At 43.3% G+C, this 12,553-nt stretch overlaps 1 protein-coding gene across 2 annotated transcripts; it reads left to right on the plus strand.

Moving 5' to 3' along the window:
• Positions 1–1,254: 1,254 nt before the first annotated feature.
• On the plus strand, positions 1,255–10,908 carry LOC134883015 (serine/threonine-protein kinase 35-like). 2 transcript variants are annotated; one of them, XM_063911100.1, is made up of 3 exons: positions 1,255–1,898; positions 2,853–3,598; positions 8,733–10,908. In XM_063911100.1, exons 1-2 carry the CDS (start codon positions 1,412–1,414, stop codon positions 3,560–3,562), a joined length of 1,197 nt encoding a protein of 398 aa, XP_063767170.1. In that variant the 5' UTR covers positions 1,255–1,411; the 3' UTR covers positions 3,563–3,598; positions 8,733–10,908. The 2 variants fall into 2 exon arrangements, with proteins under 2 accessions (XP_063767170.1, XP_063767171.1); XM_063911101.1 differs by having other exon boundaries at positions 2,853–3,586.
• The last annotated feature ends 1,645 nt before the right edge of the window (positions 10,909–12,553 follow it).

The raw sequence follows: 12,553 nt of genomic DNA on the forward strand, positions 1-12,553 counted from the left end.
ACTCTGTCACAGTAAAAGTCCTGCATTCAAAATGTTCCTCCAGTGAAAGTAGGAAGTACTCTCATCTAAATGTACTTAAAGTAGTGACAGTAAAAGTAGTCATTGTTTGATTGGTCCATTTCAGAATAATATCTCTGATATGTTTTATAATTATTGATCATTAAAGTGTTCTCAGAGCTGGTAAAGGTGCAGCTAGTTTGAATGGCTTTGTATACTGCAGGGTAGCTGCTGGATTTACTCCAGGTGAACTAAAGTCTGATTTAAGGGCTGATTATATTTACCATCATTAATCCAGATCTGTAAAGTAACTAAAGGGATTAAATACAGGCAGTGGAGCAAAAGTACACCATTTACCTCTGAATTGTAGTGGGGTAGAAGTACAAAGTAGCATAAAATGGAAATACTCTCATATACTCATCCCACCCTCAAATGAAATGTATTTGTAGCAATCTAAACTCTGAGATCGTGACAACCTGTCTCCACAGCCCCTTCATTTAATCTCCAGGCATTTTAACGATTTCCAAAACATTCTAGTAGGGTGTTTTAGTAGGCGAGGACTTCAGTTTTGACTGTATTTACTGTATTTGCTTGACCAATAGACAACATTTAGTAAAGTAAAGGCAACAATACAAAAACATTGCATTTACTTTTCTGTTGACTGGGTAAAGAAAGAAACACAATTTAAATAGTTTTCTTTTCATACTCTTTTTGCCTTTTACTATAAGATCCGATGGACATTTGTGGCGAGGGCGAGGGGCAGAACTACTTGAGTCATTTTTATTATCCTACTTATTAATTTTGCGTCTGTATTGTTATTTCTATTTTGAATTCATTATTTTAAATGAACTTTCCTTCCTTTGGTTTGGAAGGAAACTTTCTCCCGCCATATCTTCTTAATACACTCATGGCTACAACACGTGTCAATACATTCATTGCTATACTCAATTATATAGCCTACCATGCGGGATAAAAGTTCGAACGGAAGAAACCATTCGTGCAACATTGAGGGGGTAGGTGGTAATTGAGGGCGAAGTGATGCTATGGTTCCAAGTGGAGTACATCACGGAAACATAAATATAATAATATATAGTTCGCATAATAAACACACAAACCTAAACGGACTTTAGAGGCTCAATAAAACAACTCTGAATTCGCAGCGTGTGGCCTAGATGGAAACGTATTCATTATGTCAGGTCTTATTTTGAAGGTCTTGACCGGAAAGTCTGTTTTTACAGCCATCCTTTTCCCTCTCAGTCCTCCGTCACATCCTGTCTTCTTCCTTTAAGCTCCACAGCTGAGCAGCACTCTTCTGTTTCTTCAAAGTGAGGGACAGCATGTCTAGTGCAGCTGTTGACAATATGTCGACTCTTTTATATTTAATGTTTGAATCGTAAAGGCCTCGTGGGGACCTATGGATACAGTTGGTAGGGACAACTGGCGGAGACGCACGAGGAGCGCGCGAGACTGCTGCAAGCAAACCAGAGCGCGAGCTGACGAGTCCAATGTGCTGCGGTGTCTGAGCGTGGGGAACACGGAAGAAGGCCATGACATGGAGGAGGACACCGGCCTCAAGCAGGACAGCCTGGAGCGACGGGTCATGTCCCCCCGCTACAGCCTGCTGCGAGAGGTGGGGAGGGGCACCTACGGCGTGGTGTTTGAAGCGGTTGCCCGGAGGTCCGGGGCCAAAGTGGCCGTGAAGAAGCTGAGATGCGACGCGCCGGAAAACGTGGAGCTCGCCTTGCAGGAATTCTGGGCCCTGGCAAGCCTGGAGAAAAGGCATGACAACGTGGTGCAGCTGGAAGAGTGTGTGCTGCAGAGGAACGGCATGGCCCAGAAAATGAGTCATGGTAATAAACGGTCCAAACAGTACCTGCGTCTGGTGGAGACTTCTCTGAAAGGTGAGGCTCCTTACCGATACCGTGAGCTGTGTGAACAATGTGCTGCCTTCAGTTTAGAATTGAAGTTAAGGACATAACCTTAATACTTCCGAAACTCACCTACTCTGTAATGTTATATGGGTTACAAGCAGCGAGTCGTGGGTAATACAGTTCTGAATCTTAGCCTGCGGGAGATTGTTGTTGTCGCCATGACACAGTCGTTGGGGGTTGGGTAGCTTTGAGAGAGCTCTGACTAAAATGGAGTCTGCTGTGTTGGCTGTATTCAGAGGTGTTTTACACTTTCCTCCTCAAGTTTTCATTTTGTGTTCTCATGTGCTGTGTTCTGGTTCCCTTGTGTGTGTCTGGTGCCAGTTTTGTGGCCTGTGTGAGTATTCATAGTAGGCTATGGTATCACTCACTAATGTGTTTGCAGCTGTGTGAAGATATACCTCTTTAAATGATGTGATCTGCTCACATCAACCTGAGCATTATAACTAATTGCCAGTATAGTTTTAGCATAAGTATACAGACTATGAATATTGGGTCCAGATCAGTTTTTTTTAAAGATAACATTGCAATAGGTCAAAAATGTTAGTTTAACTCTTTTGCTGCAAAACAAAACACACCAAATTATGTTGGAGATGTGGAGATGGTGATAGATATCAATACACATTAATAACCCTTCAAGAAACACCCTGTAGGAGAAGACGGGACATATCCAGAGTGATTGAAACCACTATGGTCAGAAAGTCCGGGTGCACAACAGCCATTCGCTTATTCAAATTATGTAAATGCAGTTGCATGGAAAAACCCAAATATATCTAATGCATCTGTAGCAGATGGCCAAATGTTTTTTGTAAATGTAAATCATTTTTATTATTTTATTTGTTCTCTTTTTTCTTGGGACACAAAGCTATATGGAGTGGTTGGCATCATTGTAAAACGATGAGAATGACTGAGTTGCATGTGTTGCAGGTGAGAGAGTGCCTGGGCCTCCTGAGGAGCCTTGCTACCTCTGGTTTGTCATGGAGTTCTGTGAAGGCGGCGACCTTAACCAGTTCATTCTGTCCCGGAGGCCCAACCCGCAAACCAACAACAGCTTTATGCTCCAACTGACCAGCGCCGTTGCTTTCCTGCATGAAAACAACATTGTCCACAGAGACCTCAAACCTGACAACATACTCATCTCAGAGAGATCAGGGACTCCAGTTCTCAAGGTGGCCGACTTTGGCCTGAGTAAAGTCTGTGCTGGTATAGGAAACACAAACGTTGGCAAAGAAGGCGAAGACAAGAACAAAAACATTAACCTGAACAAGTTCTGGTTATCCTCGGCATGCGGCTCAGACTTCTTCATGGCTCCAGAGGTGTGGGAGGGTCATTACACGGCCAAGGCTGACATATTTGCCCTAGGCATCATCATCTGGGCCATGTTGGAAAGAATTACCTTCATTGATGCTGAGTCTAAGCGAGAGCTGCTGGGTACATATGTGAGACAAGGGGTGGACATTGTGCCGGTGGGTGAGGCACTGCTAGAGAATCCAAAGATGGTACTGAACATCCCGCAGAAACGCAGGTCGTGCATGTCTGACGGAGTGAGGAAGCTGCTGAAGGAAATGCTCGCTGTCAACCCTCAGGACCGGCCCGACGCTGTCCAGCTGCAGACCAGAATGGACCAGGTTACCTAGGTGTGCTGCGTGACCTTCAACCAGGTAGATTTACAGGTACTTATGCCTCTTCATATCATCACGTTATGACGTCTTTGAGCTTTTGCCTTTTTATTGTGCTGTGTGTTCTGCTATCTGCCTTGAATGATGATGAATTACTGCCCCACCATTTAAATGTGGAAATACTATTTGTATTTAGTTCAGTGACTAAAGTTCTGAACATCTTTGTCCCTAACATATAATATAACTCTTAATGTTCTCATCCCATAGCGAATATAGATGGAAACCCTTTTGTTTATCAGTTTCATTGCACACTGTTGGGATTTGCATTCTATAGCAACTATGTAGAATGGATTAAAGCCATTCTTCCCCCAGGCTAACTTATTACTTCCCTAATAATGCTACAATGTAAACAACAAGTCTGTGTGGAATGTCAGGAGGAAAGCTAGTCACGTTAGCATTTAGCTGTTAGCAGCCGGGGAACAGAGGTTCCATAGAGTTGAGTTAGCGTGTGTTCAAGGTCCATTTAGTAAAAATGCCTTTTAGCTGCGAGTCAGTTATAGCAGTATCATGATGTCCAGGGCAATCTCGTACAAACATTCTTAGTTTTTTTATCGTGGTGTCCAACACAAGTAGATGTGTCTAGCATATGCAGTAGAGACTATACCATTAGCCTGTTAAAGGGTGGCGTTGCCTTCTAATGTTGCCACTAACATCTTGACTCGACTACTTACAGGAAACTTGTTCTAAGTTTGAGCGGGCCTTGGTGTTGGCTGAAGTTTAGTTTTATGGGGTTCCTGCAGTGGATTCAAGATGTCAGGGACTAATGTAAACTTGATATTGACTTGGGTAGCATTTGTCAGGAGCTTAATTATTTTTTGCTTGGATCTGTTTTGATGGCTGTCAGTCAGTTTCACTCTGAGGTGTTGAAACGTGTTCCGTGGAATTTATGTACCATTTATGTGTGCGAGTGAATGGTTAAGAGTGAGGGTGGGGTTCTTTTATTGTCTTGCCCATAACACGTTTTGTAACTTTAGTGACTGCCCTCAGTGTGTGTGCTGTCTTATGCAACCAAAGCCTCAGCCGCCCCCTGGCCTGGGGGCCACACATCCATCAGCACACAGATGCCTATGTTTTTGAGAGGTTGAGTAACATGTGCTGGCTGCCCCTGGGGTTTTCGATATGGAGCGTTACAGTAGTATATATGATGGTTAGCTGGTGTCCGTCAACTGAGCTCCCAGAATGACTTTCTTCTGTGTCTATGTAGCAGACATCATATCATACCTTTTTAGTCTGTGTTTGTTCTTACGTCATGTGCCTTGTCCTTGTGGGGGATGGGGAGTGCAGATTATGAGAGCATGGAGGAGGTAGGAGCTGCAAACAGCTGACCCTCCTCTCCCTGTGCTCACCCTCACTTTCACCAGCTGAAAAGTAAAAAAACGTTAGATTGTACAGGGTGGGTTGTGTCTCAGAATGTCTTAATAGAGGGGGAACGGACGTTGTACCTGCCCTCTTAAACTAATGATATTGTTTATGTGATTGTAGTTACTTACAAAAATAGGGAAAAACTAAGCCGATTTGACGGGTGATCTCAAAGTGTGTGTGTGTGTGTGTGTGTGTGTGTGTGTGCAAACGTGTAACTTTAAGTGTAAATGCACACAGAGAACATATTGTAAATGCTACCCCATTAATTACACCATGTCAGGAGATCTGGCTCACATTGGGAACAGACCCCCGTTGTGTGTAAAGCAAGAAAAGCATCCTTAGCAAATTCACCAAATGCAGCACTCTTGGGGGGGCCTATTAAGAAGCTATAGGCTAGCCCTTCACTAAAATGAAAAAGTAAGTAGAGCCCATACAGCAGTATTATTTTCCTTGCAAAACTGTTGTGCGAATTCTAGGAGGCTTCTTTCAACAATCAACATTCATTTACCATGGTCCCCCCCCCCAGGGTTCTGCAAGTCTGTATTTTAAAGGTGTTTATTACATGAAGTCATAACTGTGCACTAGTTTCTGTTTCGAATTGTGTGCTGTAAAGAGAAAGATGGCAATATAAAGAGAGAGCGTTTGTGTGGGACACAGTCTTTCATTTGGTCAAGGGATGGTGTGGGAGTGGGTGGGTGTGCAGTATGAACTGAGCAGAAACTTAGCCAGTCAGTGTGTGCGCAATTTATTTGATGCTAAAACTGCTCAAGACCACCTGCTTCTAAGCCAAGGATCCCAGTCAAAACAGTAGATTGGGACGACCCTATGTTCCTTCGGCTGCCTCCACATTCATCCAGCTAGACATATCACTGTGTGCTATTTCCAACCAAAAGGTAAAAGCAATGAAATACTAAAAAAGGAGGTCATTGTATCTGTGAAGACACAGTTTGTTAGATGTGCACCTATCGTTTGGCTGCCCGTACATGCCGGATGTCAGCTGCTCATCATCCCGATCCGTCTCATATTTCTGCAAGTCTATTTCACTAATCTATCAGAAAACAGCTTTGCCTACCACAAACTACATTTGGTCTTGTCCAAACCTCGAAAATGTATTTGTGCTTTAGGTAATCTCAGCTCTTAAGTATTAGGTTTTGTCGTCCACATTCTGGATCTTTTTTATGTGGTGTGAAAAACATGGACAGAGGCAGTCCCAATCATATTGTTACCCAGCAGCCCTGTTGGCAAAACAAACTGTGTTCTGGTACGTTTATGTGGCTACGTTTGGAGACCAGGATTCCCATGCTACATAAAGTGACATGTCAGCACTGGCCATTAAATCTTGTTGTCTCTGTGGGCTGCCGGATAAAGCTCTCCTTAAGTCTGTTATGTAACTGTGTGCGTGCAGAAAATCTATGACCGCATAGCTGGGCACACGCACTGTATCTGAGAGTGACAAGCCAAGCGGCTGCACATCTCGGAACACGGCAGTCCCTCACTGTGCTGCAGGGCCCGGCTAACAAAGACTGCATCCTCCCTGCTGCACGATGACTGAGCCTCCTTAAAACTCTGCTCTACACACTGGCACACTTATAGCTGTGTGGATGAGTGCAGCCCCCCCCCTCCCCGTGACTGACAGCAAGCATGTGACCTATGTTACCCAGATCACGTCACATGCTAAATAAATGCCATAACTAAACTCTAGTGTGTGTGTGTGGCAGCGGGGCATTGCTGCAGTGACTCAGCAAATGTCTTTGTTATAAGCTGCTGCAACCTTCACTCCCTCACTGCTGCACAGTAAGGCTTTCACATCACATTGGGAGAGTGAGCTCTCTATGCCACACACACATTAGGACGGGGTAAAGCAGCTGGCTGTGGAATGAAGCCCTCAGAGGAATTTTAGGGTTTCCTCAAAGAAAACACGGCTTGTTTATAACAGAGGCTCTGCAAGCAAACGCATATCTATCAGAGGGATAAGGAAAAGACGCCAAGCTGCTCCACGTCTCATCCTGATGCATATTTAATCCGATCAGCGCCACTATCTGCAGGCACTGATGTGATCACCGTTGGGATATTCTTTGTACTACAGCACCATGAAGTCATGTGTTCTATCAAAGAGTTGAGTGAATCAATGGCTTAATACTTTTGATCAAATACCTCTATTGATTATGCCCCAATTATGTAGGGTAATTGTTTTTTTTAAATAAATAATTATTGGTAAACTGCACATAATGAATAAGGCAGATAATGGAATAGCTAAAACCCTCATTTTATAATATCACATGACTTTACTGTGTAGCCTTACAGAAAAAGATACTTAAGATTATGAATTACTTAAGGTGTTGCAGTATCGTTATAATCAATACATTGTTGTTAGCCCTGCCATTTGACTGTAAGCCTTGTGGGTTTTGTCTTGTGAGATTAGTTTCTTTTCCACCAAACCGGATCCGGTTCAAGATCCGATCTTTTGCTTTTCTGGCGCTTTTCTGGTTCTAGCCTGTAGCACCCGTTGGGTTTACACCGCTCAGAGGCCGAGTGGAGCTCGAGTGGAGCTCAAGTGGAGCTGCGTCATTGCGTCATCGTTTGCGTCATGACCGTTTACGTGCCCTCTTAAGACTGATTCAGATTCACTGGCTGACTGTCTGACTGTCACACGAGCAGCTGATGCACCCCCCCTCCCCATAAGTGAATGTGTTTCAGTCTGAATTGATGCTGGCATCTCTGCCTCTGGCATTAGACAGGTGATGTTAGCATAGCCAGCGAGGCTACTCTCACTATCTTGACTACTCTGCTATCCTATTGTGGCACAAGCCGTTTTCTACAGGCATATTTTACCGGCGTAGTTTTCTTTATTATTTTACTTCTGATGGCAACCTGTGTAGCCCATGTACTGATTCCATCCCATAGCTGTGATAATACAACAGGAGAACGTCTGCCTGCTCTTCCCAATGATCAATAACAGAGAACGGATGGTGATTAAAGTAAGCTCAAATAAACAGCGTCACACTGAGCCTGGTTAGTGTCGCCTGACTTTATAAAGTGTGTGGTCGCGTTGTAGTCACTTTGCTCAGCGATAATGCTTGTTACAACTTGTACTCGCTGTACTCGCCATGAACTGTTATTGCTCAGGTTAATCTCCCCCCTCCGAAGTAAGCGTGACGTATTGGATCTAGGATCTTGCCGGGCAGCTGAGTGGAGCCAGAAAGATCCGGTTTTTCGGCGCTTAAAGCCGGCGCCGCTGCAATGGAAACACGAAAAACCAGATCTTTATCGGCTCCGGCTCCGGGTTGGTGGAAAAACGGCAATATGAAAGAAATCCGAAAAGAGGAGCTTTGATATTTCTTTCTGGCTGCAGCTAAAGATGTGTTTTGGTATTGGTAAACCTTTCATTTATTTCTGTTTGGGTTTACTATTAGTTTGGTCTGGAAATGTTCAACATAGTGATCATTTCCTAAAGGCCAAAATGTTATTGTTTTTTTTCTGGGTATTTTTTGTTGAGATTCAGTTTAAAAAAACGTTTCATTTTTGTACAGAACCAGAGAAGGAGTTTTCAGTATCCTAGTATGTCAGGACAATCCTCACTTGATTGGTTATTTCTTCTAAACGTGGACATTTTGAAATTAGTGCTTGATTCTTTTCCAGAGGTTTTAACAGTATTCCAGACACAGGCATGGTTCTCTCTGCTAAAGGTGACTTTGCGCCACATACAGACACTGTAAACTCTGTTGTGTTGCTGTTGTTGATCCACTTTACTGTCTTTGTTTCCCAGACTTTCTACGGGAGCTGCTACATCAGTGAGGGCCTCACTGTTCAACCTGAAGACTGTGAAGAAAAGGAGAGGCTGAGGAAACACTTGGAGTTACTCCTGAAGTTCAGATGCTAAAATGGGATTTGTGTTTTCTTTGAGCTTGTTTACAGTGTGATCATCTGCCAATGCTGATAGAGAATGTTTTGTCTCGCCCTAAAAATGATAATAAAGATGTGGGGAAGTTCCGGCTGGGTAACAAGCTGCTGACTCTAAATGTAAGCTTAAGTGCAGGATTACTTTATGTGCAGGGGTCAAAGCCATGTGACAATTTAATGATATAAAATGAAAACACCGGGATCAGATTCACAATACTGCTGGAAACATGTCACTTCAGTGAAGGCTGGTCTCATGCCAGATGTTGCTGACACAGGATTGTATGGCATGTGTTTACCAGTCTTATGGTAGTTCATTTCCTCGTAAAAATTAGAACACAACATCGCCTTGTGGAGCCCTCTGAGATATGACGGCTTCATGTTCTGGAAAAACGTTAACACCCCTTCTGTTACGGTTTCAATTACTTCAGAAACTGTGGGTTAACATGGAAGTACACTACATCGGAGTGATGGTTAATTATTAGGTATCTATATCTACATATCTCTCAAAAACACCCATTATTTCTATTCATATATTTAAAAGTTTTGGCTAATCTAGTGAATGACATACATGCAAAGAGCCTGGGAATTAGAAAGATGTGACATTCAATCCACAGCATTGCCTGAAAGTCTTAGTCACCTTGTTATAAATTTGAAAAATCCTCATAAAACCCTTCCCATTTTGCCACAGGGGAAATCTGCATATGTGTAGTTCCCACACTTCTTTGCCTTTGACTATACACCTTGTTTGGGGAGATCAGGTTATTTTTCCATTTAAATGTGACTTCAGTGCTCCTTGAGTTCCTTTTGTAATCTCATGTAAACCTATGGTGCCTTGAATTTGCTAGTCAGGTCAAATTTGGCTCACAGCCGAACAGCTGTCATATTCTTTATTTTATTTTGCAATCCAAATGCATTATTAAGGATCTAAATGATTTAGTTTCTAACCACAAGAAACATTATGGATTTCCAAAATTCCCATGTGGTCATCAGAAAGAAGACGATATGTAGTGTTTTTTATTTGAATGTTTCTGTAAAACTGACTATTAAAGGGAACTGAAGATTGAATGTTAATTTTAAAAGGTGCCATTAATGTTAAAGGAGCTAAATTATGTCATGTCAACTGTGACGCAAAGGGTTGTTTTGTCGACAAATGATCACACTATTCAGTCACAGGCGTTTTTGAGGTGTGATTGATTGAAAGTGGAATGTGAAAAATAAGGAGTTGAGGAGCATTTTGGAACCACGGCTGAATATTAATATCTTCCCCTTGAACCAAAGGTCTGAAGTCACATGTTGACCTGTGACCCTGAATCTTAATCCTGTTTTTATTTGTACTACCTCATTGTCTTTACTGAGCCATAATTTAATGTTCCATTCCTCAGATGGAGAGGACCTGTAAGATTCCCAGTTCACTTTTCCCTGGATTGTGAATGGTCACGTTAGCCTGTATTAAGTGACTCCGCTTTTGCTAATTCTTTTTTTGCTGATGCATTGTGAGACATTGGTCTACATTCATTCAAATGTTTACACAACTTAGCTCAACACACTTCATAATGTATTAGGTTACTTTCTGTCCCCCTCTTTTGTTTCATCACAGTATTAGCGTCTGGTGGTGCAGGGTATTGATCATTTAGAACTGGAGATGAGCTAACGGTAGATCTCCCAATCAGTTCTTTGTTCCGATTTCTGACAAATTGCTTTTTTACTTTAATTTAGAGGAATGTACTTAAAGAGATTTAAGCAGACCTTGAATATCCACCGCCTCTGCAGGGCTTCCTTGGGAGTAATGTGTGTAAACGTGTGCAGTTACGCTGTCGTGACTCATAGGTCACTTGTGTTACACTCTTCTATGCAACTCTGCCTCCCTAATACACTGTGGATCGTTCATCCAGGCCCAGCTGATTGAGTCCTTGTGTTCAGATCAATCGACCCTTTATTTCAACACAATGTGCAGTTCTGGTTGTACAAGATGGTTAGGTTGTTTTTATTGCTGGATTTGTACATATCAAGGCTCTGTTTCAATAAAGGTTGGTTATACCTCATCTGTGTCCATTCCCAACATGTGTGTTATAAGGAGACGTGGCAGTTTGATGATAATAATGAGCTTGTTAGCTGGGTGTGCCTTTCCAGCCCGTGCACATGGTCTGCGAAAGTAGAATAACTGACAGGTCATTCCTTACACTTTAGGTGTTTACCGACACTTGTGTAACTGGATTTACTGCTGTGTGGTACTCAAGAGGCAATTAGATCAGATGTTAAGCTGCCTGTAGATCCTCACATGTACTTCAAATAAAATCATCGGACGTTTTTTTATTCTGTAAACAAATCATGAAGAGATCATCCAAGTCCATCACTCAAAATACCTTCTGGTGTCCCTCCCCTGTCTGTGGCGACTGGGCCAGGACTTTATTTTTTGGCAGTTGGGACAACATTTCAACAACTAAATCGTAATTGACTTTTTCCTTTGAGGGGCTCAAAACTTTAAATACTTAAAAAATAATTTTGATAACCAAAGAAAAAATGGACCCCTCTCTTCTTTCTAATTTTCCTGTACAATGTAATTAGACAAATAATTTAAAAGCCAGTAACTCTATTTAACTTCTATGTTGGTTTCCAAAGTTGTAATGGTGTGTCACTTCGGTAGCCCCTCACTTCACACGCTGCTATTTTTACATGATTTAACATTAACATGCTGCTGATCATATGGGGCAAACGGAAATAATATTAAAAGACTTAGAAGTGTAAAGATGTAAAAGCTCGCCCTGTATTAATCTCACCTTTTATCAGGTTCATATATGGTCAGTGACACATCAGCATCATGTTGCCCCCTGAGATGCACTGCCCATGGCCCCCTCCTGTCCTCTTACTTAACAGAAATATTTTGGTGTCCATCCATCCATCGATCTTCTCCCGCTTTTCTGTCAGGGTCGCGGAGGTAACCGTTCCAGCAGAGAGCCCCAAACTTTCCTTTCCCTGGCCACATCACCCAGCTCTGACTGGGGGATTCCAAGGCGCTCCCAGGCCAGCGAAGAGATATAATCCCTCCACCTGGTCCTAGGTCTACCCCTTGGTCTCTTCCCAGCTGGACGTGCCTGGATCACCTACCTAGGGAGGCGGTCAGGTGGCATCCTCACTAGGTGCCCGAACCACCTCAACTGGATCCTTTCAACGCGAAGGAGCAGCGGTTCTACTCCGAGTCCCTCCCGGATGACTGAACTTCTCACCTTATCCCTAAGGGAGATACCAGCCACCCTGCAGGGAAATCCCATTTCGGCTGCTTGTATCCGCGATCTCGTTCTTTCGGTCATGACCCATCCTTCATGACCATAGGTGAGGGTAAGAACAAAGATGGTTCGGTAGACAGAGCTTAACCTTCTGGCTCAGCTCTGTTTTCGTCACAACGGTGCGGTAAAGCGACTGCAGTACCGCTCCCGCTGCTCCGATTCTCCGGCCCATCTCACGCTCCATTGTTCCCTCACTCGAGAACAAGACCCCGAGATACTTGAACTCCTTCACTTGGGGTAAGGCCTCATTCCCTACCTGGAGTGGAGAGTCCATCGGTTTCCTGCTGAGAACCATGGCCTCAGATTTGTAGGTGCTGATCCTCATCCCAGCCTCTTCACACTCGGCTGCGAACCGATCCAGTGAGTGCTGAAGGTCACAGACCGATGAAGCCATTAGGACCAC

The sequence above is a fragment of the Eleginops maclovinus genome, chromosome 20, assembly GCF_036324505.1.
Source record: "Eleginops maclovinus isolate JMC-PN-2008 ecotype Puerto Natales chromosome 20, JC_Emac_rtc_rv5, whole genome shotgun sequence".
In the NCBI taxonomy this organism is placed as follows: Eukaryota; Metazoa; Chordata; class Actinopteri; order Perciformes; family Eleginopidae; genus Eleginops; species Eleginops maclovinus.

Excerpts from the sequence above, each read along its gene's own strand:
- LOC134883015 (XM_063911100.1), top strand. The coding sequence starts at position 1,412 with ATGGATACAGTTGGTAGGGACAACTGGCGGAGACGCACGAGGAGCGCG. Across the intron at positions 1,899-2,852 it reads GGTGGAGACTTCTCTGAAAG|GTGAGAGAGTGCCTGGGCCT; the intron begins GTGAGGCTCCTT and ends CATGTGTTGCAG.